The 23,802-nt window shown below is 42.2% G+C and overlaps 1 protein-coding gene across 3 annotated transcripts in view; it reads right to left on the bottom strand.

Moving 5' to 3' along the window:
• Positions 1–23,802, bottom strand: part of ATIC (5-aminoimidazole-4-carboxamide ribonucleotide formyltransferase/IMP cyclohydrolase) — a 51,060-nt gene that overhangs the window by 20,012 nt on the left and 7,246 nt on the right. For all 3 annotated transcript variants that reach the window (XM_061607712.1, XM_061607713.1, XM_061607714.1), the window contains exons 3-10: positions 15,576–15,652; positions 12,804–12,870; positions 10,680–10,768; positions 7,608–7,759; positions 7,359–7,515; positions 5,851–5,976; positions 3,707–3,814; positions 2,886–2,971 (exon numbers count right to left, since the gene is read on the bottom strand). In XM_061607712.1, coding sequence (XP_061463696.1) covers positions 2,886–2,971; positions 3,707–3,814; positions 5,851–5,976; positions 7,359–7,515; positions 7,608–7,759; positions 10,680–10,768; positions 12,804–12,870; positions 15,576–15,652 — 862 coding nt within the window. The remainder of the gene's footprint in view (positions 1–2,885; positions 2,972–3,706; positions 3,815–5,850; positions 5,977–7,358; positions 7,516–7,607; positions 7,760–10,679; positions 10,769–12,803; positions 12,871–15,575; positions 15,653–23,802) is intronic.

Raw genomic sequence — 23,802 nt, 5'->3', positions numbered from 1 at the left:
TAGCTTGTAGCAACTCTGTTGGTATGCCATATATTCCTGGTGATTTGTTTCTTCCAAGTATTTTAAGAGCAGCTTTCACCTCACATTCTAAAATTTCTGGTTCTTCATCATATGGTTCCTCCGTGAATGAATCTGTCATCCTGGCATCTCTTTTATAGAGTTCTTCAGTGTATTGCTTCCATCTTCCTTTTATTTCATCTCGCTCAGTCAGTGTGTTCCCCTGTTGATTATTCAACATCCCTACTCGTGGTTTAAATTTCCCTTTCATTTCTCTAATCTTTCGGAATAGGGCTCTTGTTCTTCCCTTTTTGTTGTCCTTTTCTATTTCTATACAATAACTATTGTAATAGTTTTCTTTGTCCCTACGTACTAGTCGTTCTATAGTTGCATTTAGGGTACTGACTGTGTTTCTATCTCCTTTTCCTTTTGCTTTCTTTCTCTCTTAAACCATTTTAAGAGTTTCTTCAGTCATCCATTGAGGTCTTTCTCTCTTTTTAACATGAGGTATTGTCTTTTTGCATTCTTCCCTGATAAGGTCCCTGACTTCAGTCCATAGTTCTTCTGGTTCTCTGTCAACTAAGTGTAAAGCCTCAAACCTGTTCCTTATTTGATCTTTATATTCTTCTGGGATGTTATTTAAATTGTATTTTGGCATTATGAGTACTTTGTTCTTCTTCTTTATTTTATTTCTTTATTTATTGTTCTTCTTCTTTATTTTATTTATTTATTTATTTCGTTCAATTTATATACCGCCCATAGCAAAATAGCTCTCAGGGCGGTGAACAAACAAGGATAAAATACAGTACATCATAATGGTAAAAACGAAAACATATACAAGACACAAACTAAAAACAAAATACATTTTAAAAGATTGAAAATTAAAAATTGAAATAGTTAAAATGCCTGGGAGCATAAAAAGGTCTTTACCTGGCGCCGAAAAGATAGTAATGTAGGCTCCAGGCGTACCTCTTCAGGGAGGCTATTCCACAGCTTTACTCTGATTTTCGATACGATCAGTTCATGATCTGTACCGCAGTCTGCTCCTGGTCTTGTTTTTGCAGAAAGTATGGAACTTCTCCATCTTGTTTCCAATTATATAATCAATTTGATTCCTATATTGACCATCTGGTGATGTCCACGTGTACAGTCGTCTTTTTGGTTGCTCAAAAAATGTGTTGGCAAGAAACAAATCATTGGCTTCACAGAATTCAATAAGTCTTTCTCCTGCTTCATTTCTGTCTCCTAAGCCCCATTTCCATTTGCCCACAATTCCTAGTTCTTCTCTGTTCCCTACTTTTGCATTCCAGTCCCCCATGATTATCATCATATCTTGTTTTGGTGTGTGATCAATTTCCTCCTGTACTTCTGCGTAAAATCTCTCCAATTCTTCTTCATCTGCGTTTGATGTTGGAGCGTAGACTTGGATGATGGTTACATTAATAGGTTTCCCGTTTAATCTCATTGATATCACTCGCTCAGACCTTGCGTTGTAGCTCCTAATTGCTTTTGCTACCCCGTTTCTTCTTGATTTTTCATTTCCTGCATAAAATATTTTGTAGTTGCCCGATTGAAAATGTCCCATTCCCGTCCATTTTAATTCACTCACACCAAGTATTGTAATGTTGATACGCTCCATTTCTTGCTTGATAATTTCTAACTTTCCCTGGTTCATGCTTCTCACATTCCATGTTCCTATTGTGTGCGTCGTACAACTCCGGACTCTCCTTTCGCATCTGTGCGCATCAGCCTCTGGGCTTCCTTTCGGCTTTGACCCAGCTGCATCATTAGTCACAGTGCTACTTGTACTTGTCCTTTGTTCTTCCCCAGTAGGTCGGTGAGTGCCTTCTGACCTGGGGGTCTCATCTTCCAGCACTATCTCGTGTTGCATTTTGGATACTCTGTTCATAGGGTTTTCGTGGTAAGAGGTATTCAGAGGTGGTTTATCATTGCCTTCCTCTGAGTTTGGATGCATCTTAGTCTGGTGTCTCAGCTTTGACCATTCTGCCTTGGGTGCCCCTGCTAGGAGTCTAGCCTCTTGGTCTAGTCTCCTGACGGCATTGCTCTCAGCTTCTTCAACACTCTCAAACCCCCTCACCATGTTAAGGTGTGCATCCTAAAGGGGGAAATAGTCTTGGATGTCTCCAATTATATATAAAACAAAATCAATCAGAAATAGACAGAAAAGTTAGTCAACCCTACGTTTGAAGGCTGAGTAGTACCAATTTAAGAAAAAGGTGAAAAAGATCAATACAACAGTATGCTCTTTTCCCCCTCAAAGAAGTGCATAGTTAGGCATAACAACTGGTACAGACTCCCTACTGTTCCATCTCAGATACCGGGTTATAAAAATCAGAGGTCACAGACTGAAAACGTATCGAGACATTTTAGTTGAGGGGTGTCATTATGCTCGCAGTGGCTTCAAGTCTGAGAATTGACCACCATGAGCTATTTTTTAATCCGTATTTCAGAACTGTAAAGAGGGGAAAAGATTTATTTTATTTCCTTACAGTGAATGGCAGGAGGGAGGGGAGGAGTGGCATTCAATACCCAGCATGGTTAGGTTCTGATCTATATCTTCCCAGTCATTCCCTCCAACTTGCTTGTGTCCTTCATTGCAACACTGGCAAGCTCCTGGCTTAAGGTCAGGCCCTCTACACTCTCCTATAGTTTCTAAATCTGGACAAGTTCCAAAGGTAGTACGGGGGGGGGACGGGAACAACACTCTTTGTATGAAAACTGCATACCTCTCCTGCAGCAGCAAAATTACAGTTCACAAGAAGAAAGTGTCTTACCCCTACTCACTCCCTAAACTATGGCCATTACATTAGGCAAGGCCAACTCCAACTGTAGTTACCATTGTGGTACAGAATGCCACCATTACTGACCTCTCTGGAAATAATTTTCGCTGTGGGGACGTCACAGATATCAGAGAGAGCAATGAAGTCACCAAAAGACGACATCCTATCAGCACCTGGGGACGGGAGGAACATTATGCACCAGATTGCTCACGTACCAGAGTCAGAGTTCCCAGAGTTTAGCTTCTTATACAGCCCAGTCCCAGGCACATTTTCTCATATACAAGTCCCGCTGGATTCAGTGCGGCATAGTTCCATAAAAATGACTGAAGCCTTTGGGACTTGTGATAGGTTTCTTAACTAAGGCCCAAGTCGCCTGGGCAGCAAGTCCGTTTTATGCAGCACCTTGTCATGTGGCTTTGGTCGTTTTCAGCGTAATTGTAAAAAAAAACAAAAAGGAAAAAAAAAGCTGTTTGCTGCAGCACAGTGAATAAATAGTCACCAGATCTGTCTGGGGAGTGGCAGCATAAAACAGATTACATCCTTGGGCAGCATGTGATTACCCGGCAATCACATTTGCATGAATCAGAAGCACGATTTTTTTGTTTTGTTTTAAGTGTAGTCATGAAAGATGGATCAGGTAAAATCCATATACATGCATTTTCTCTATTTGCTACTTAAAGAAACTGCTTAACGAGAATAATTTATTTGGCTTTTTCATGGGGTTCTCCAGTCTGCCACCACAGTCAGAATTTTTTTTGGGGGGGGGAGTTCTTGGCAAATTTCTGACAAACAGGGCACCACTGCCCTATAGTGGCACTATAGAAACAGGGAAGGACAGCAGCTCTACTGGGCTGGGGATCAATAAGATCCAAGAAATGGATGCAGCTCTGTTTTGAAAACCCACTCACCTCTTGCCCGCGCATATGCAGCTGCCAAGGGTGTCAGGGTGTGGTGTAAGTCATGCACCATACAGACTTGAGCTTCTTCTTCAGTGAGGGGTACGCCAACAGCTGCACCTGGTAGGCAAAATACGTGAAGGCAGTCAGAAGAGGGCTGAAAATCCCAGTCTCTCAAGAGTGGCCTAAAGCAGGGGTGGGGAACTGGGGTGGCTCTCCCTAACCCACTGGCCACTCAGGCTGCAGCTGATGGGAGTTTTGTAGTCCAGCAACATCTGAGAGGGCCACAGGTCTAAAGGCAGCTTCTGGTATTAAAAGCAATATGGCGTTATTTCTATATGTCCGTCACATACCTGCAAAGTTTTGAATCTGAACCAGTTACAAAAAAGGAAAAGGAAAAAATAAAAGGACTTAGGAAGAGCCTCCCAAGGGGCATGAGCTGGATGGAAAAAAACTGCCTTGGAAGGTGATGGATTCTCCTTTGTCAGAGGTTTTCCTGCAGAGTCTGGATGGCTATAATAATGCTTTTCCTGCATGGGGAAGGGATTGGACCAGCCTACCTTTCAAGTCACTTTCCAACTGTATGAATACACACCACTTGCTCTCCAACAAAGAGAGGAGCAGAACAGGGCTGCAGTTGTTGTTGTTGTTGTTATTATTATTATATTATTATTATTTAAATCCCACCTTCCTCCAAGGGCAGCAAACAAAAACACTCAAAACACTATAAAACATCGTAAAAACAGACTTTAAAATATATTAAAGCAAAACATCTTTTTTAAAAAAAGCTTTAAAAACATCCTAAAAATCAGTTCCAACAGAGATGAAGACTGGGATAAGGGCTCTACTTAAAAGGCTTGTTGAAAGAGGAAGGTCTTCAGTAGGCACCAAAAAGATAACAGAGATGGCTCCTGTCTAAATATTTAAGGGGAGGGAATTCCAAAAGGTATTCCAAAGGTCAGCTTCCAGTGTTGTGCAGAATGGACCTTCTGATAAGATGATATCTGCAGGAGGCCCTCATCTGCAGAGCATATTGACTGACTGGGTATATATAAGGGGTAAGACGGCCTTTCAGGTATCCTGGTCCAAAGCTGTATAGGGCTTTGAACACCAAAACCAGAACCTTGAACTTAACCCGATAGCTAATAGGTAGCCAGCGGGGTACATGGTGGTGATACCCCGCCTCACTGAGCAGTCACGCTGCTGCATTTTGCACCAGCTGCAGCTTCTGGACCAACCTCAAGGGTAGCCCCACATAGAGCGCATTACAGCAATCTAGCCTGGAGGTTACCAGTGCGTGGACCACAGTGGTCAGGCTATCCCAGTCCAGAAACAGCTGCAGCTGTCTCACCAGCCGAAGCTGGTAAAAGGCACTCCTAGCTACTGAGGTCACCTGGGCCTCTAGCGACAAAGATGGATCCAGGAGCACCCGCAGACCACCGACCTGCTCTTTCAGAGGGAGTACAACCCCATCCAAAGCAGGCAACTGACCAGTTATCCAATTCCAGGAACCACCAAGCACCTCTGTCTTGCTACAATTCAGACTCAGTTTATTGGCCCTCATCCAGCCCACCACTGAGTCCAAGCAGCGGTCCAGGGCTTGCATGTCCTCTCCCGATTCAGATGTTACAGAAAAATAGAGCTGGGTATCATCAGCGTACTGCTGACACCTCACCCCAAATCTCCTGATGACCACTCTCAAGGGCTTCATATAGAAGTTAAACAGCATGGGGGACAAGATGGTACCCTGCGGCACCCCACAGCACAACTGCCAGGGGGCAGAAAGACAATCATCCAATGCTATTCTTTGAAAACGACCTTTGAGATAGGATCGGAACCACTGAAAAACAGTGCCTCCAATACCCATCTCACCAAATCAGTTCAGAAGGATGCCATGGTCAATAGTATTAAAAGCCGCTGAGAGAGCAAGTAAGAATAAAAGGCTAGCACTCTCCCTGTCCTTCTCCTGATAAAGGTCATCCATCAGGGCAAGTTCACAGCTTGGTTGGAGAGTCGGTCCTTTTAAATAAGACATTAGAACGCCTTTGCAGACATAACACAAGGGATATGGTCTCTTTTTAATGCATTAATGCAAGATGCAGCTGGAGAAAGCCAAACGACTGAACACGGGCCAAAGCTGGAAGCTACAGTCTTACCTGCTGGACTGACGTGTTTGAAGGAGGCTGCAGCCGGAATGCCCACAGCCTGTTTGAGCTCCTTGACCAGCTGCCAGGCATTCAGAGCATCACACAGGTTTATAAACCCTGGAGAGCCATTAAGAACTGCAGACAGATCATAAAAGTGAATTCAGTTATAAAGGCCACTCTGCAGGGAGCATCAACAGCCAAAGTGTAAGTTACATTGACCATTTAGTTCACTTGTGTTCGGTTCTGGAACTCAGCTTTATGAACAGTCTTTCCTTCCTTTTAAGCCTACCAGTGGTAAGCACACAGGGACAGAATGAATGAAGAGAGATGGCCTTCCGTTCCCCCCTCATTCCCCTTTTAAGTAACAAGAGAGTGCACGCATGTGAGAGAGAGAGAGAGAGAGAGAGAGAGAGAGAGAAGATAGACTTGTACCAAGGTTAGAGAGCAGTTATGACAAGGTGGCATGCCTACATTACACACTTAGTTCAAATTCTGCACCAAAAGTAAATTCTGTGATCACATTGAGGTTTGTAAATCAGACGCAAATAAATTGATTTTGAATTTTCCAGCTCAAAGCCTGAACAAAACATCTGAGGGCTTGAAGAACATGTCCCATTCTGCTTGGCAACAGCTTGATGGAAGCTTAAAAAGATTCAAAGTTAGGAGGGAAAGTATGGGCAGAAGAACATAATTGGATGCCCAAAAGGTGTACAGGTAGTTATGTACAGAACAAAGATATTTTGCCCTAGGAAGCTGTAAGTAATGTGCAAACACGATTCCTCATCCCTGCTCTCTTTAAAACAGGGATGAGGAATCTATGGCCCTCCAGTTGTTGTTCAACTCCCATCAGCCTCAGCCAGCGTGGCAAATGGTCAGGGATGATGGGAGTCATAGCTCAACAATACCTGGAGGGTCACAAGCTCCCCATCTGTCTTAAAAGAACGAAAACCTGATATTTGAGAGCTACAGCCATCTACAGATATGTGAAATCACAGAACAGGAGAGAATAACCCAAGGGAAATCAAAGAGCTAGCTAACCAATTTTTAATCCACCCTTTCTCCAAGGAGCTCAGGACAATTTACAAAACTTTTCCCACTTAATTTTTACAAGATCCATGTGAGGTAGGTTAGGCTGAGACATAATGCGTCACGCTGTCATTTTAATTGCTGAGTGGGGATTTGAACTTGGGTCTCCCCAGTTGAAGGCCAAAATTCTAACTACTACACACCACCTTGACTTACTGAGAGATGGTGAAATGCAGTGTCAACAGTCACTGAGGTATGAATCAGGAAGTCCTCATTGCTAATCTCGCCTCTGTTATGAATGCACTGGATAGCGTTCCTCTCTCTCCCTTCGGGTACCCCCATCTGTGATTATGAGAAGATCAATACTGACCTATCTAAAAGAGTTCTTGTTAAATATTCCAAAATAATATGCTTTGAATATTCAAAAGTATTGTTGCCAAGTATTGTTACGGTACTCGTATAATGTTATTCAGTCTTTCAATGTATCCTACCTGAAAGAGGAAGCTTAGGCCTCAAGGTGTAGAGTTGAGCAGGCGTCTGGTGTGGATTCATGCCATACCTCAGGGGAAGCTGAGACACTCCTTTGCTGTACTCTTTCCTGAAGTAATCAGAGATGGCCAAATCGTACTGAGCAGTGTGAGTGAAAGCCTGAGGAAAAGGTGGTTGAGTCCCATTAGTCACCAGGATACTTGAAAAGTGGTGAAAAAGCACAGCTCATGGTAGGAGAGCATACAGAATACCTTCAGTGCCAACTGACGGCGAGTTTCCAAGGTAGTATCTTTATTGCTGGATGCCTGCATTTCCTTCGCTATGGTGGTATAGTCCCCAGGATCACACACAACAGACACACGAGCATGGTTCTTTGCAGCAGCCCTCAGTAAAGCTACACCTCCTACGATTACAAGGAAGCCAGGAAAACCATCACCATTATGCTACACAACAGGGTGGGTGGCTCTCCAGATGTTGCTGGACTACAAATCCTGCCATTCCTGACCATTGGCCATGATGGCAGAGGCTGATGGGAGCTGGAGACTGACAACATCTGGTGGGCCACAGGTTCCCCAGTCCTGCTGTACAACTTCCCAGACACACCAAATCTACCTCTCACACACAGCTCATTTTCTATCATGCACAGGATCTGCACAATTCATAGTACAAGTACTACAGCTAGCCTTCCAACAGCTCAACAGAATTTATAACTAACATTGACTTCCGGGAAGGGTGACTTCACTTGTGCCTGCTTTTGAGACGGGCTCCCGCCTCAGAAGAAGCTTTTTCAGATATAAATCAGTCAGAACATTTTTTTTTTTGACTGATGAAATTTCTCCCGGGCAGGGAGAAACGTAGAGATCAACCTCAAAAGCCTGTTTTTGTTGGGAGGACTGGATTTCATTAATTTATGAGAAAAGGTCCAGCCAGCAATGCCGGACGGACTTCCAAACAAGCTCTATCTGATTAATGCAACACGTTTATCTTTTCTTCAAAGAGAAAACGGACTAACAGGCAAGCACCCTTCTTTCTATCTTTTTTTTTTACTTGGTTTAAATTGTTGCAGCAAAAAGAGATTTGTCAAATGAATCAGCTTTAAAGAACTTCTGGGTGAGCTATAACTCTTCTCTGTTATTCATGAAATAAACAGCTTATCTCTGCTTCTATTGCAAAAAGCTGTCCTGGAAGTGCATTCTAAAGATATAAACAGAAGAGGGATTTCTATTCCGAGGAGAAAAAAATAAAAAATATGAACTTTGGAACATTATATTGTCTGGGACCATTCTCGTTTTGGTCTATTTTATTTTGACGAATCTGCTTCTTCACGACGCCACTAACTGTTTTGATGCTGGGAACTAAATTTGTTTTGTATTCTTGAACATAGAGAGATAAGGCAGGTTGCTCTGTTTATACTGTGATGTCATCAAGCCTGGAATATTAACCCAATTGTTGCTGAAATAAGAAGTGGTTCTTTATTTTTGTTTTGTTTTGTTTTCGTGGTTTTAAAAATGGCAATCAAGAAAGTGGCTGAGAATCTGGAAGTAACTATGTTTCAGAAAATAATGGATGAGATTGAGATAACGAAACAAACCCTGCGACAGGGCAGTAAGGAGCTGAAAATTGAACTGAGCAAAATGACGCAGGAGCTTAAAGAAATAGGGGATCCTGTGAGAGAGGAGAATGAGATCAGAGATGAGAAAAGAAAAAATAAAGGGAAGATACAAGCCCTGGAGATTGGAACAAATGTGGAATTGGAAAAAGATCTGGAGTTTATGGATATTAGAAATAAAATCTACTGTTTGGAATTTAACGTTATCTCTGAAGAAATTAATGAAGATATTAGAGATAAAGTCATCAATGGCTTGGATAATTTTCTGGACTGGAATGATGTGATGGAGCTTGATATAGAGAAAATCTATGGAATTAACTGCAGCCATGTGACAATGGAAAAACTCTCAAGAGATGAGCCAGTGCATTTTGTAAAAAAGAAGGACAGAGATATGACTTTACAACAATATTTCAGCAACTTATTCAGAATCGATGGCAAGAAAATATTTGGGATAGAGGAAATTCCCATCAGACTCTTATTATATGACTATGGCTATGACAGCAAGATTATTATGGAATACAGATAATGGAAGATTGGACACTGAAATTACTGGACTTAACAGGACTATTGAAGATGGAAGATGGAATTAATAGGGATAATGGAATAATGGCTATTGAAATTATTGGACCTAACAGATTTTGATGAGATGGATTAATCGATATGTTTATTTGGACTATGGTTATGACAATAAGATTATTATTATTATTAACGAGATGGATTAATTGACATGTTTATTTGGAGAAAAATTGATAGATATATTTCTTAAAGAATTGAAACCTCTCTTTGACTTTTTGTGGAAGGAATAAAGTAATGTTTATGAGATTTGATGATTAATTAAGATAACTACTGGAGGAAAGTGATTTTATAATATAATTTAAGAGACAGGATTGTTATATATTGTAGACCTATAACTGATCTGCGACAAATGGGAAGTCAACATTTTATTTTTTTGTTTAATCATTTTTGTTTTGTTTTGTTTTTTGTCTTTGAATGTTTTATGATTTTGTTTTGTTTGTTTTATGAAAATTTGAATAAAAATTATTGTAAAAAAAAAAAAAAGAATTTATAACTAACATTGAGTTGTAGCCAAGGCTCCGGGTGCACAGTTCCCCTCATGCAACGGGACTTCTGTTTACTCTCCTCCTCCCATCAGCCCCTGCATCTGCTCGGGGGGGGGGTCCCCCAACCCACCAGAGTGGATTTTGAGGGTGTGGGGGGAGAGGGACTGGAGGGGGATACAATCCAAGTCCATTGTGACACCGAAACTGCAGCTCATAATCTGCTGAGCTAAAATGATTCTGCAACAGGTTGCTGCACTGGCTTCTCAAAATAATTTCGTAACAACTGGAAAATAAGAGAACCCTCAGAAACGTTTGGAGATTTTTTTGTACTTGCCTGAGGAATTGTTTACACGCGTCACAATTTCATTCGTGGTTGTCCAGGTCATCACTCCTGATCATACAATGTTACAAATCAACATATCTATTATCACCTCCCAAAGCGTTCACAGAAAAGCTACAATGCAGCCAAAAAAGCAGCAAGATCGCTATGGGTCCAAAACTGGGATATCCCAGGCAGAGTTGCCAAGTGCACGCACACACACACCCTGAAGGCTGCCTTTAAGTAAGAGACCAATGAACTACAGCCCCAAAGTTGTGGGCACACATTGATTTACAATGCGCAATCTCTTTGAACAAATGTTTCTTTGACTTACCTATGTCAATCTGTTCGACTGCTTCTTGGACAGTCACATTTGGAGACGCTACAGTCTTGACAAAGGGGTAGAGGTTGCAAACTACAACTCTAGAAAGAGAAGGATTGAATTGCTTTAAATTATTCAATTAAGACAGGGACTGAGAACTGGTGGGCTGTGGGCGAGATGCAGCCTATGGTGCCTTTGAATCCAGCTCATGTGTCCCCAACATGGCTCTAGCCACCCACATAGCAATTATGCTTAAGAAGGGAAACTTCTTATTTATGTGCATGAGAGGGGTTTTTTCTCCCGTAAGCCTAACTGCTGTGTGTGTGTGTGGGGGGGGGGCAGATTTACAGGGGGATGGCAGCTGGGGAGGGAAGGTTAACCCTCCTCTCCTTACATGATACCACTCCCTGAGAATCAAACTCCTCCCCAACCTTTCTCCGCCCCCGCCCAATACTTTTCAGGAGAGATTAAAAAAACAGGGAATAAGGGAGTGGCAGAAAGAATGGGGTGACCTGCCTCCACCTCTTGACTCCACCCACTTTTGGCTCCACCCTACACATCACTGGCATGCAGTTACCAAGCCGTTTTCCTTTAAGAGCAATGTGGTCCTCAGTACTGTTGGACTCCCCTCTCTCTTCAACCTCAGCCAACATGCCCAATGGTCAGCAGGGATGATGGCAGCTGTAATCCAGCAACAACTGCCGGGCCACCCCTGCCCTAATGCAACGCAATAGCTTAACTGATGCTTGCTGCAGCTAAACAAAAACGAAATCTTGGATGGGGCACTCATTCAGCAGTACCACGGGCAGCACTAGGGAGTGAGCCAGTTTGGAACATAGCACGGGAAAAGCCCTGGCAACAGCATCCATTCTCTTATGCCAGTGACAAGTCATAAGTCATGGACTTATCCGAGGAGCTTATAGAATGAGATCATCGACTAGAAATTGCTTTCAGGTAGTTCAACAAATAAGGGAAGCAGCTATTCATTTGTACAGACCACAGTTGAAAAGAAGAAGGGGGAAAAACAGCAGATGATCTACACTGCTGAGATGATAACAGCATGTGGACTATGGGCCAATCCAGCCAAATGGGTGGACTTTTTGGTCCTAGGTTTCAAGAGGGGAGGGAAAGAGACGGTTAAGCCCGTGGTTAATTCTCCTACTGAAATGAATAAGATGGATCAAGTACTTTGGCTGGAACATGGTCATATTCTCCTTCATTTGGTTGAAAAAACCCACCATCATTCAGGTGGCTCACAATGCTGAAGCGCTAAAGACCATCTGCCCAAGTTATTGGGAGAGGGGAGGGAGGGAAATTAGATGACCCATTGCCAGAGACTAACCCACTTCATTTTAAAAAAATGTTTTTCAAGATGTTTTGTTTTAATGTGTTTTAAAGTCTGTTTTTATAATGTTTTACCGTGTTTTTACTGCTTTTGTTTGCTGCCCTGGGCTCCTGCTGGGAGGAAGGGCGGGATATATGTTCCCTCTGTGTTTCAAGCCCATGAGTCAAAGAATGGTTTTTATTTAGTTCTGATGCTTAAGTGCTTCTGGCACACATTTGTGAACCCACATGGGTTTAATGAGTAATTTCTATTTGGCATCCAAACTCACACTTCCCATCACACCCACATCACATCAACCAATAGAAGGGTTGAGGCTGAAGAATGAGGCTGAAGAATGATTGTGCTGCCGCTAAGTTAAGGGATGGGACAAGAGGTACAATATTGGCAGGGGAGGGACAAAAGCTCCACCCCAGGGGTCTTCAACCATCTGGGACTGGCCCTGAATCATTGCACTCTTATGTTTGAAGTTGGCTTGCGTGTTGAAATCCAAACAGTACTGTGTAAATCTCAAAAGGGTATGTTTGCCAGTGTTTCAAAATAAAAAATTAGGAGTATGAAGCTTGCAAGTCTCTTGCACTATTGAGTTTCTCTCTCTCAAAAAGAACACACCACCCTATCACAAAATTCATGCATCTTGAATCATTCCAATCCATGTTTTAATCTAAGACACAGATGAAGGTTTGTATATGGAAGAGAAGCCCTAGTCTCTACTGCAGAGGAGCACTTGATTGGTATCAGAGGTTTATCTCACAATTATTTACTAACTCATGATGACGCTTTAAACATTTTACCTTACAAGACTGAAATCCAATTTATCCAGGTCAGCTTTATCTTGTGGAATGTCACGAGCCAGAATACCTAATTGAGGGGACAAAAGGGAGGGATCCAGGAAAACAGGTTTATGATTAGCTAATGCTTCAGGTGCCAGATTCTCCTGCAGACATGTAATTCCTAATGTAAGTGCCAACTCTTTCTTATGATACAAATAAACAGTTTCGCAAGCTACTCAAATATTAGTCATGAGCATCCTAGTAAGTGCTGGCATATGGCTACTAAGTTAGACAGTACGATCCTAAGCATTTTTACTCCCAGCTCACCCCCACTGTGTTCATTAGGCTTATTCCTATGCGTGTAATAAAACTGAAGCCTTAATCTCAAGGGAGGCTCAGACCTTGAATAATTTTTCCAGCACAATCCTATGCGTGCTAACTCACAGCTACATCCCACCAATTTCAACTGGACACTCCCTAGTAACTGTACAGAGGATTGCAGCTTTAGAAAGAGTTGTCTCCACATTATTTATTTATTATTTATTCATGATATTTATTAGTCGCTTTTTCCCCAAAATGAAACTCAAAGCAACTTACAAAAAAAGTCTCAAAAACGTAAGCAGAATAAAGACAACAGTACAAAAGCATACTAAGCAAAACTCAATACAATATATAGAATACGATAAAAATCGCAACACACAATATAACTCAAATATAGGTTTTCTGCTACCCCGCTCCTGTCCCCAAAACTCAGAACCGACTAGTTCAGCCATCGTAGCCAAGAATCCCTCCCCCAGGCTTAGTCTACAGGAAGTCCCACTTCACGTATGTTTGGTGGCAGAAGCCACCTTGGAAACAAACAGGACGCTACCACGTTGGAAATGGAGGCAAGGCGACTCCGCGTGCCAAGCAGGGGGTCTCCGCAGATGTAGGAATGCCACAGGGCAACCCAGCGGGCAGCCCCCACCTGTGTGGGTCCAGAGGTGCGGCTTCAGGTGGGAGCTCTTGATGTAGATCTTCTCGCAGCTGGCGTAAGAGCAGGTGTAGATGGCCATCCATTTGGGAGGCCAGAAGCAGCATCACTCTTGGGCTTGCCTTCCAACAGCTCTGGCGAGGAGGAGGGGTGGTGAACAGGCCCCCCGGAGCAGAGGCCTGGGAGGGGAGGCTCTCCTTGAAAAAGCCGGAGGCGCTCAGGTGCGGATAGGACTAGTACTGGAGTACGTGGGTGAAGGCCAGGTGGTGAGGCAGCTGCGGCGGGTGCAGGGGCGCTCCTTGGTCCTCAGAGGCCGCCAGGAGGTCGTTGGGGCTGAGCGGCAGCATCTCCGCGCCAGGGTTCTGCAGGGAGCTGGCAGCCAGCATGCAGGGCATGGGGCTGCCCTCTTGTTTGATCCCAGGGCAGGGCTGCGGTGCATTTAAGGCATCCAAATTATGACTGGCCTACATTTCTGGTAATATTTGATGTGCCATGGTTTTTTTAGGATTTCTAAACCAAGGTATTTTCACATTGCTTAGTCTTTTAAAGCTGCACTTAATGTATCTCAAGAAGAAGAAAAAAGCATTTGTTTAGGAAGGCTCATGTCATAAAGCAGCTGGACTCTTGGGGTACTGCCCTGCAGAGACTATGCAACTTTAGGATGCAGATGGGAATCACAGAAATGAAAACTCACATATGCTGCTGTTTTTTAAACTCCCTGCACATAGAAAACTTGGCATACTGGGGAGAAGGCTAGGCTACCTTATAGCATTTTTACTTTGCACAGGAAGGGAGTTTGCCTGCATTTTGTATCTTGAGATGGCTGCACCACCTGATCCCTTTAAACCCTTAACACGGCTCCAAGAAACCACCGCTGTTTGCCTTTATGTTGCTAATACGAATGCTCGATCTGGGTAAGGAGTTGTAAGTAAGGAACCACAAACATATAACCACTGTGAAAAACCTGTGTTGTTGGGATCACGGGCTGCAATAAGGCCCAGAGTCTATCCTACAGAGAGATGGTAACCATAAGGTAATTAGGCCAGTTCCAGTTTTTACAATGAATACAACCAATAAAAGGGCCGAATCTATTCTCCCCAATATGTTAGTTTTCTATGTGGAGGGAATTCCTTGATATAGAGGAGTGTTCAGTGATGTGAGCCTTCATCTACAGCTTGAAGTGATACAGCCCAGACACTAAGTATACCATGTCAGTGAAGGACCATATTCCCTCTAGGGTAATCTGTCACGATTGCATGCTGACAGTGGACACAGGCAGAGACGATGGTGCCAGAAAGAAAACTGTTAACTGATCTGGAACAAAGTCTGCCCTGCTTCCATTTTAACCATGGCTGCTTCAGATTAGATTTCCCAAACCAGAGGAACTCTAAACAAATGGAAGAACTGAGCAACTTCCAAGTGTTGTCAGGAGCCGCACAAAGTGAGGTTAGCAGTCACATATTCCCCGTCTATGCTTTAGATCAGTGGTTCTTAACCTTTTCCACTGCCAGCAGCCCTTGGATTTCCAAAATATGCTCTTGCACCCCCTGAAAAAATACCGTTCATTTTATTTTATTTTATTGTGTGTTTTAGCCTAACTTAGCTAAGATTAAATGAATTTTTAAAATCTCTTGAACAATGCCTCGCACCTCTAGAAAAAGTGTCTCGCACTCCCGGGGGGGGTGCACCCCAGGTTAAGAACCACTGCTTTAGATGATCTGCAACTTCAGCAGATCCACCTTTCCCCAGATGTCATGCAACTCCAAAAAACACAGCCACGATCCATTCTGCACAGCGGAATCGTGTCAGCAGCAACCTACCTGCGTGTACTGCAGGATGAAGAGTCTTCACTCGCCCTCCCAACATTTCCGGAAAGCCAGTAAGATCAGAAACATCTCTGCGCAAATGGGAGGAGAGGGACAGAGACAGAAAGAGAAAAAAGTAAGAAGGTAGCTCAGTTTCTGTAATACTCATTTGGCATAATAATGTGCTGACTGAGGCAGCAATCCAATAAATGTCTACTCAGAAGTATGCTTTATTGGGTTCAATGGGGCTTACTCCTAGGTAAGTGTATATTGGAGCCTAAAAGACTAATCTGCCATTTCAAAAAATAGCCATTTAAGAGCTAACCCAAAACATTACTTAGGACCTACAAAACAACCAGGATAAATCATAATGTAATAAAACAAGGAACTGTTTTTGTTAGAATGCAAGGTATCTTTCTTCACCATCATGGTGCCAGATGCCTCTAAGGCTGCTTTCACACTGTACTTTATTTCGTTAGTCTGATTATTTCTTACCTGGTAATCTGTACATTATATTTGATCTTTCACATGACGAACAAGCTAGTTATGGAATTCTAGTGGAATACCGTGCAAGTTTAGTGCTCGCTTTCATGATAAATAATACCAGAAATAATCTGTTTGCAACCTTGGGAACCCGGAAAATTGCAGGAGATTTTTGCTAGCTGCAGCTGCTCACCTGACAGGCATCCCAGCATGCAGTGTGTCCCCACCCTTTAGGCATTCTTGGGGGGGCATTTTGCCTGACTAAAATTGTTCCAACATTCTGGTGTAGTTGCGGATAGCAGCTGCGTTTCCCACACACACCTCTGTGTCTATACAACTAAACATTTTAAAAATATCAGATGCTAAAAGGAAAAGGGTTGCATGGTGACAAGATCTGAGACCTCCTACACAGTGGAGAAACACAGTATGCATGTGTATAACGAGTGAGGGACGAAAACAAGACATCGTTTATTGCAGCTGTGTGAAAGACATTTGTGTGAAATGCCGCTATATTGGCTGAAAAAACTGCTGTTCCTTAATGCAACAGATACTGCAGTGTGAAAGGAATTTTAGAAATTGGAACCAAAGCACAACCATTTAAATCCGTTAAGCTAACACAATCATCCCCATGTCTGAAAGCAGCTTAAACTCAGTACGTTTCAACATTATATAGCACTTTTAACATTCATGAACATTAACATTCTCTCATGAAGGTTGACAATTCCAAATGAATCCTGTGAATGTCTGAAAATGCAGATATACTAGCAACCGTTTACCATTAATTAATTGCGTAAACAAATGTCAAAAAGTCAGGAAATTTATATGCTTATTTTAGGGCACTCACAAAATGTATCTGGGATTGTCAGCACTTACACACTGACAATCACTGAATTCTGGACAGTCACTGTAATACATACATGAAGTGTCTTTTCAAGCCTTCTTGTTCATTCTGTCAATGATGCTGTGAGAAGCCGCTACGTTCACTTTACACATAAAATATACGGTGGTTGGAAGAAAATGATTAACTTAGTGTCAACCCAATGTTTCCAAGCTAGAATTTGAACCTAGCCTTCCGAAGACAAGCCCAACACCTCCTTTACTACAGATTCTCTGTACAGTCATTAAAATGGCTTAGATATAAATGTCTGAACTCCTAGAAATATAACCACTCCTAAGCTGAAGAATGTATGATTTTCCAAGGTAAATGCATTATTTAATATTTTTATACCCAGGATTCTTTGGGAGCTAATCACACACACACCTAGTTTGCATTTTAGATCTGGAAAGCTTAGTTATTAGTGGCAACTCATCATCTTCATCACCCATCTGTAAAATACTGACCTACATACCTACATCATAAGGCGAGTGGGAGGACGAATGTCTCTACTGGGAATTAATAAAAATCCATTTCAAGACAACTTGTTAAGGAATTGAGCCATGCCACACAGAACATTATGGTGACAGAGTTTCTGAACTCCCCAGAACATTATGGTGACAGAGTTTCCTTTTTGTTTTAGAAATGCTACAGGCATTATATGACACCACAGGATTACAACATCATTTATTAGAGCCTGGAGTTGGAAAATAAAAAATTTTCAGTGCAAATGTCCGTGGGAGGCACACGTTGCCTACTCTTGGACTAATCCTTTATCATGGTCTTCAATGAGTATTTTGTTTAATGCTTGTCTAGCTGAATGGATTTTCTCTCTTAATGGCACACAGGCTCAACCAGATGATCAATTACATCAAAAAGGACAGAAAAGCTTTCAGCAGCTCCTTTCTGAAAGAGAGGTCTCAGCCTCTCCCGACATCTAACAAGAATTAGATGCCTTTCACATGACTGCAACCAAATAATGCGTTCTCTCCCTCTAATTAAGCTAAAATTCACCAGAAAAGGCATTCAACAAAGAACTTAAAAGGACTCTAGGCCCAAGACAACATAGCACTTGGGGGGGGGGGGGAGGAAGTGTATTTTCAGAAAAGAATCTTGGGACTGTATTTCAAAGCAGCCATTATCTGAAATATAACACACAAATATGTGAATAACCCACATTCATTTTATGTGGAGAGAAACCACACCTTTAGAAGTCTAGGTGAGGGTGACATTGTCAGTGGTAGAGCATATATCTGCATGCAGAAGGTCCCAGGGTCAGTTCCTCCTATCTTCAGAAAAGGCTGAGAAAGGCCTGGTAGAGAGCTGCTAGAGACTCACTGCCAGACAGTGGATAGACAACACTGAGCTAGAGGTACCAAAAGTCTGACCATTTGTTAAATTTAATCTGGTGCTCCAATCAAGAAAACAATGGATTTTATCTTAATCCTCTTAGTCACTTTTATCTAACTCTGACCCCATATCAGCTTGAATGGTATGAGGACAATCGTACTTTATGTATTTTTATCTATTTTAATATTTTTTGAGTTTTTTATTGTGCATGATTTTATTGTGAGCTGTCCTGTAGGCCCTATTGTAGGGTGGAAGGGCAGGATAAAAATATTTTAAATAAATAAATAAACAAACAGAAGACTAAAACCTAGATCTACAACATACCAAGACACGAAGGCTAGAATTCCCCTTCCCAGATTAAAGATGCCAAAATAGAACCTGCCAATACCAGCATAAATTCAACAGCTCAACATATTTTGAAGACATCCTTTCTCAGCAACACTTAAATGTATACCACCCCACCAGGAGGTTTCAGAAGAATGCCCCCTCTGCACTCAAGGAACACTTGAAGAAGATCACACGACCACATGCACCAGTACCACTCTCACATGCAATGTCCCCAGCTTGTTGCCTGCTTAGAAGAAAGGCCTCTATGGGCATACTGACATATGTGCATAGGGAGCTTCAATGCAAGGAATGGGAATCGTTGCTCAATCAGGATCATTCTGATCCACACAGAACAACTACTCGTGAACATCCGATGGAGAGATGACAAGGAGCTATGGCTGCTGGACAGTGGTGGGACTAACACATACTCTCCCCACACTCCCCATTCCTTGAACTCCCTGCCATGCCCTCATCCATGCTCTGTAAACAAATTAATATATTTTTTTCCATTCTGGAATTTGTGTTGCCCTCCTGCCTCCTTTTTGTTCCCAGTTACTAGGAGCCACCACCAAGGGGACCATTTAGTTGGGTGCAGCTGCAGAAGGAACCGCCCTTGAGAAAGATGTTTTTCACTTTATCATGCAGACTTGATGAGTAGAGAAAGATCCCATCACTTGACCTCACAGACTGCTACTAATATAGAGACATGGGTTTTGTTAAACAGCACACAAGCCATTTACAAGCCAGGTCTCAAAATTTATATTATCTGCATTGCTTAAGAGTTTTCCAATTAAGTGGTCTAAAAATCTTTCTATATAAATAACTAACCTGAAGTTTCAAGGTTGTATTTTTTTTTCTCATTTAAATATTCATCCCCACAATTCTTCATAAAATTCAAAGGGGCTTACAAAACAAAAATTCAAACAAAACATAAAACAGGCTCCTTCTCCAGGAGACTTTGAGAAAGAATTAATCTTAGGGTGAAACAGCTGATAGGCTCTCAGCTGGTTGGCCAGATAGTTTGATAACAGCTGTGTGGTCTATAACCATCAGACTCTGTCTCTTCAACAGCATATAAAGCTGGCCTCTGATCCACCAAGTGATGCCCCCAGTCCCCCCCCCCATTTTCTCCTAGATTCATCTTTTGAGTCTCTCTCTCTCAGGATCCAGAGACTTAGCAGCCCTGGTTTAAAGCGATTCTACTCAGAGAGTGCACTTCAGATTGTAGGGCAAGTTTCTCTTCTGGTGGTATTTATTGTCAGTGTATGTGGGAAAGTAGCTCAGCTATGTCTGACACTGGGGTTTTAGGTGCAAAATTTATAAACAAACAATAAAAAGATTCGATGCTCAGTTGGTTTACAGTCGTGCTGCGCTGAATCCTCACCTCCCCCCCCCATTTCACCAAATTATTTCCCCCTGCAAAAGTGGTGGTGTTTTTTTTTTGCCACTTTCTCAGAGGAGACTTTGGAAGAAATGGTTGGGGAGGGTAAGTTGCTCCTATCATAAAATTCTTGTGAAGTGGTTGTGTGGTGTTTTATTCTTGCTTTTCATCTTTAAAACAAAACAACAGTAACTTTGAGATGGCTACTTTGTCTCTGGGTTCCTAAAATGCCTGCTCAGAGAAAGCTAAAGCAAGACCATTTCCGGGGGGGGGGGGGTCCAAGAAGTGTGGCTAGCCAAGAAGCTGCCTGCAGAGCACAGTAAAGCTCTAGAGGGTATTATAATTATCATTGAGGAGCAGTGAAAAGGTAGGATCAAATGGCAAACCCCATTGAGAGCCAGGGTGGGGTAGTAACTAGCCGGGTTAAAGTCCCCACTCAGCCATGAAATTTACTGGGTGACCTTTGGCAAGTCACTGCTCTTACCCAGCCTACCTCACAAGGTTGTTGTGAGGATAAAAAAGGGAAGGGGGGAGAACCATGTGTGCCACTTTCAGCTCCATGGAGGAAAGGGGGGTATAAATGTAATAAATAAATAAGTACAAACAAAACATGAACATTTCTTCAAATTTCTCACACTTGCCTCCTTTTTTCACACATCCCAAAATGAATTTGGGGAGGGAAGTAGAAACCCAGGCAAAAATATTGGCACAAAGCTGATTTACAGATGTTTGGAGTCTTTACATGCTTCAGTCTTATCCTCAATAAAACAACAATACATATTTTTAGCTCAAGGCAGCATACAAATGTCTATCTTTGATTTTATCCTCATAATAATCCTGTGAAGTAGGTTAGGCCAAAAGTGTAGTTATGCACGTTGGAGCAAAATAAGTTAATTTTGCCACTTTAGATTGTTTTTAATTCTTTTTAATGTTGTATTTTAGTTTTTGTGACCCGTCCTTCGGCCTTTGGATGAAGGGTGGGTAATGTTAATAATTATAACAATTTCACATATACGCTCATGAGGTCTGAACTGGTGGTGACTGACCAAAAGAGAGACCTTAGGGTCAAAGTGGATAGCTCAATGCAGATGTTGATCCAATGTGCGGCAGCTGTGAAAAAGGCAAATCCCATGATAGGGATCGTTAGGAAAGGTACTGAAAATAAAGCTGCTGATATCGTAATGCTGTTACACAAATCTATGATGCGGCTACATTTGGAATATTATGTACAGTTCTGGTCGCCTCACCTCAAAAAGGATATTGTAGAGTTGGAAAAGGTTCAGGAAGGGGCAACCAAAATGATCAAGGGGATGGAGCAATTCCCGTATGAGCATTTAGAGAACCCGTATGAGCATTTAGAGAAAAGGCAAGCAAGAAATGACATGATAGAAGTGTATAAAATTATGCGTGGCATGGAGAAAGTGGATAGAGAAAAGCTTTCCTCCTTCTCTAGAAACTCATGGGCATCCAATGATGCGGAATGTTGGGAGATTCAGGACAGACAACAGAAAGGACTTCTTCACAAAGTGCATAGTAAAACTATGGAATTTGCTCCCACCAGAGGCAGTGATGGCCACCAGCTTGGATGGCTTTAAAAGAGGACTGGGCAAATTTGTGGAGGATAAGGCTATCAATGGCTTCTAGCCATGATGGATATGCTCCACCTCCATCATCTGAGGCAATATGCTTCCATAACGCAATTGCTAGAAACTGTAGGAGGGGAGAGTGCTCCTGCGCTCAGGTCCTGCTTGCACGCTTCCCATTGGCATCTGGTTGACCACTGAGAACAGGATGCTGGACTAGATGGGCCACTAGATGGGCCACCAGCAAGCTCTTCTTATGTTCTTAAAGATAGCAACTAGCCCAAAGTTACCCAGTAAGCTTCGTGGTCCTAGTCTGTCACTACACCTTACTGGTTTGATCCACAAGATCCAATATTCTACTTTATGTCCTATTGTTCTAGGCAAAGTATCTATATAGATTCCAGTGAATAACATTTTTAATCAATTTAAGCCCTTGTGGTCAGGAACAGTCTTGAAAAATACAATGGCTCACCTGTGCTAAAAGTTTAGTGCATTTTTTCTTTTCTTTTCTTTTAAAGATGCTCACATCTCCTGATTTCTAAATCATGATTTAAGGAGGCTTGCTCAAGTCCTCCACATTTGGTCAGGACTGCATCAGAATAGTGATGTCAGAGAACGTATAGCAGGTTGCTTGACAATCATCTCGCGCAGGTGAGTATCAGGAATGTGCAGATCACATACAAACCTTGCATCTCTCCCCCCAGTCCCCATTTCTATCTTCTTTATTCTGCATGACAAATAAATGTTCATCGAGCTATTCTGAGAATAAAAGCGTAAGAAATACAGTAACAGAAGGAGAGGGAAGATCACAGCCAAGCAAGCCACAAATCAGGCTAAAACCAAAAAGAAACATCTCTAGTTAAAGATGTAACAAAAATCTGATGAGATAAAAGTCCCAGAGAACAAGGATAGGGCACAGCAAAAGAAAACGAAGTTGCCATCTAGGATTTATCAACTTTGAGTGAAGAGAATTATTGAACCCTTCCACAATAGTAGCACTGCTGAACTGTGAACACTCAAGGTCAGCTTGTCACTTTTAAGGCAAGGAACAACTGGACTTACGAAAAAAGAACTGATAACTGAACTTATGAAAAGGTTTGCGTTCTCAGAATGTCAGAGGAAACAGGGACATAACTTTAGAAGTTTGAAGAAGGGCCTATACCTCTGTGGCATCTCCAGGTAAGAATGCAGAAGATGCCTGCCTGAAATTCTAGAGAGCTATTACCAGTCATTAGACAACTAGAGGGTTTTTTTTAACAATATACTTAAAAAATGTTTTGAAAGATGTTTTGTTTTAATGTATTTTAAAGTCTGTTTTTATGATGTTTTAAAGTGTTTTTAGTACTTTCGTTTGCCGCCCAAGGGCTCCTGCTGGGAGGAAGGGTGGGATATAAATCAAATAAATAAACTGGATAGGCCAGTGGTCTGACTTGGTATAAAGTAGCTTCCTATGATCCTAACAGCAGACAGAGCCATTACTTGGCCTTGTAGGCTGGCGGATGCTTTTCATTTGTCAATCCAAAGGAAGCAAAAGTAAGACCTCAAAATGGTACTAAAAACTCTTTAGCATATGAAAATAACCCTAGTAATGGGGGGATGGAGACTTTGCTTGGCACCAGCCAAGATGGAAGCATAATCTCTTCCTGTTCCTGTCCAAAGGCTTTATATCCTATGGGGAAAACGCTAAATTCACCTTTCTTCATTTCTAAATGATTGTCATTAAAAGAGGATGCAACAAAGTCTGTAGGAAGAAAAATCGTAAATTTCACCCCTACCATAGGGACAGCCTGTTTGACAGTGCGGAAGAAACTGACGTATACTGCAACTACCTATGTTCTGAAGACTACCATTACTGTTACTAGCAGTGTGTGGCATTGTCTCATATAAGCAAAAGAGACAGGTCCCTGCCTTCAGAAACTTCCACTGTTAAGTTTGACAGTGAGGAGGGGGAAAAGTAACTACGAATGAACATGAAGAAAAGTAGCTGTACTTAGGCTTCAAAATGTCTTAGGCTGGAATCCTATGCATAATTATCAGGAAGTCCTCCCACTGAACTCAACTGGAAGCAAAATTTAGGTTGCTAGGTAGGATGCTGAAAGCCAGGACCTCCAAGGTGGCTTTCTCTGAAAATACTACCAGCTCCACGTGCAGGACCAGCCAGACAGGCACAGCTTTACAGTCTCAATGCATGGATGAGACGATGGTGTCGGGTGGAAGGGTTTGGATTTGTTAGGCGCTGGGGAA

Source organism: Rhineura floridana, chromosome 2, assembly GCF_030035675.1.
Source record: "Rhineura floridana isolate rRhiFlo1 chromosome 2, rRhiFlo1.hap2, whole genome shotgun sequence".
Classification (NCBI taxonomy): domain Eukaryota; kingdom Metazoa; phylum Chordata; class Lepidosauria; order Squamata; family Rhineuridae; genus Rhineura; species Rhineura floridana.
The sequence above is the reverse complement of the archived record's forward strand: the minus strand, read 5'-3'. Positions and strand labels throughout refer to the sequence as shown.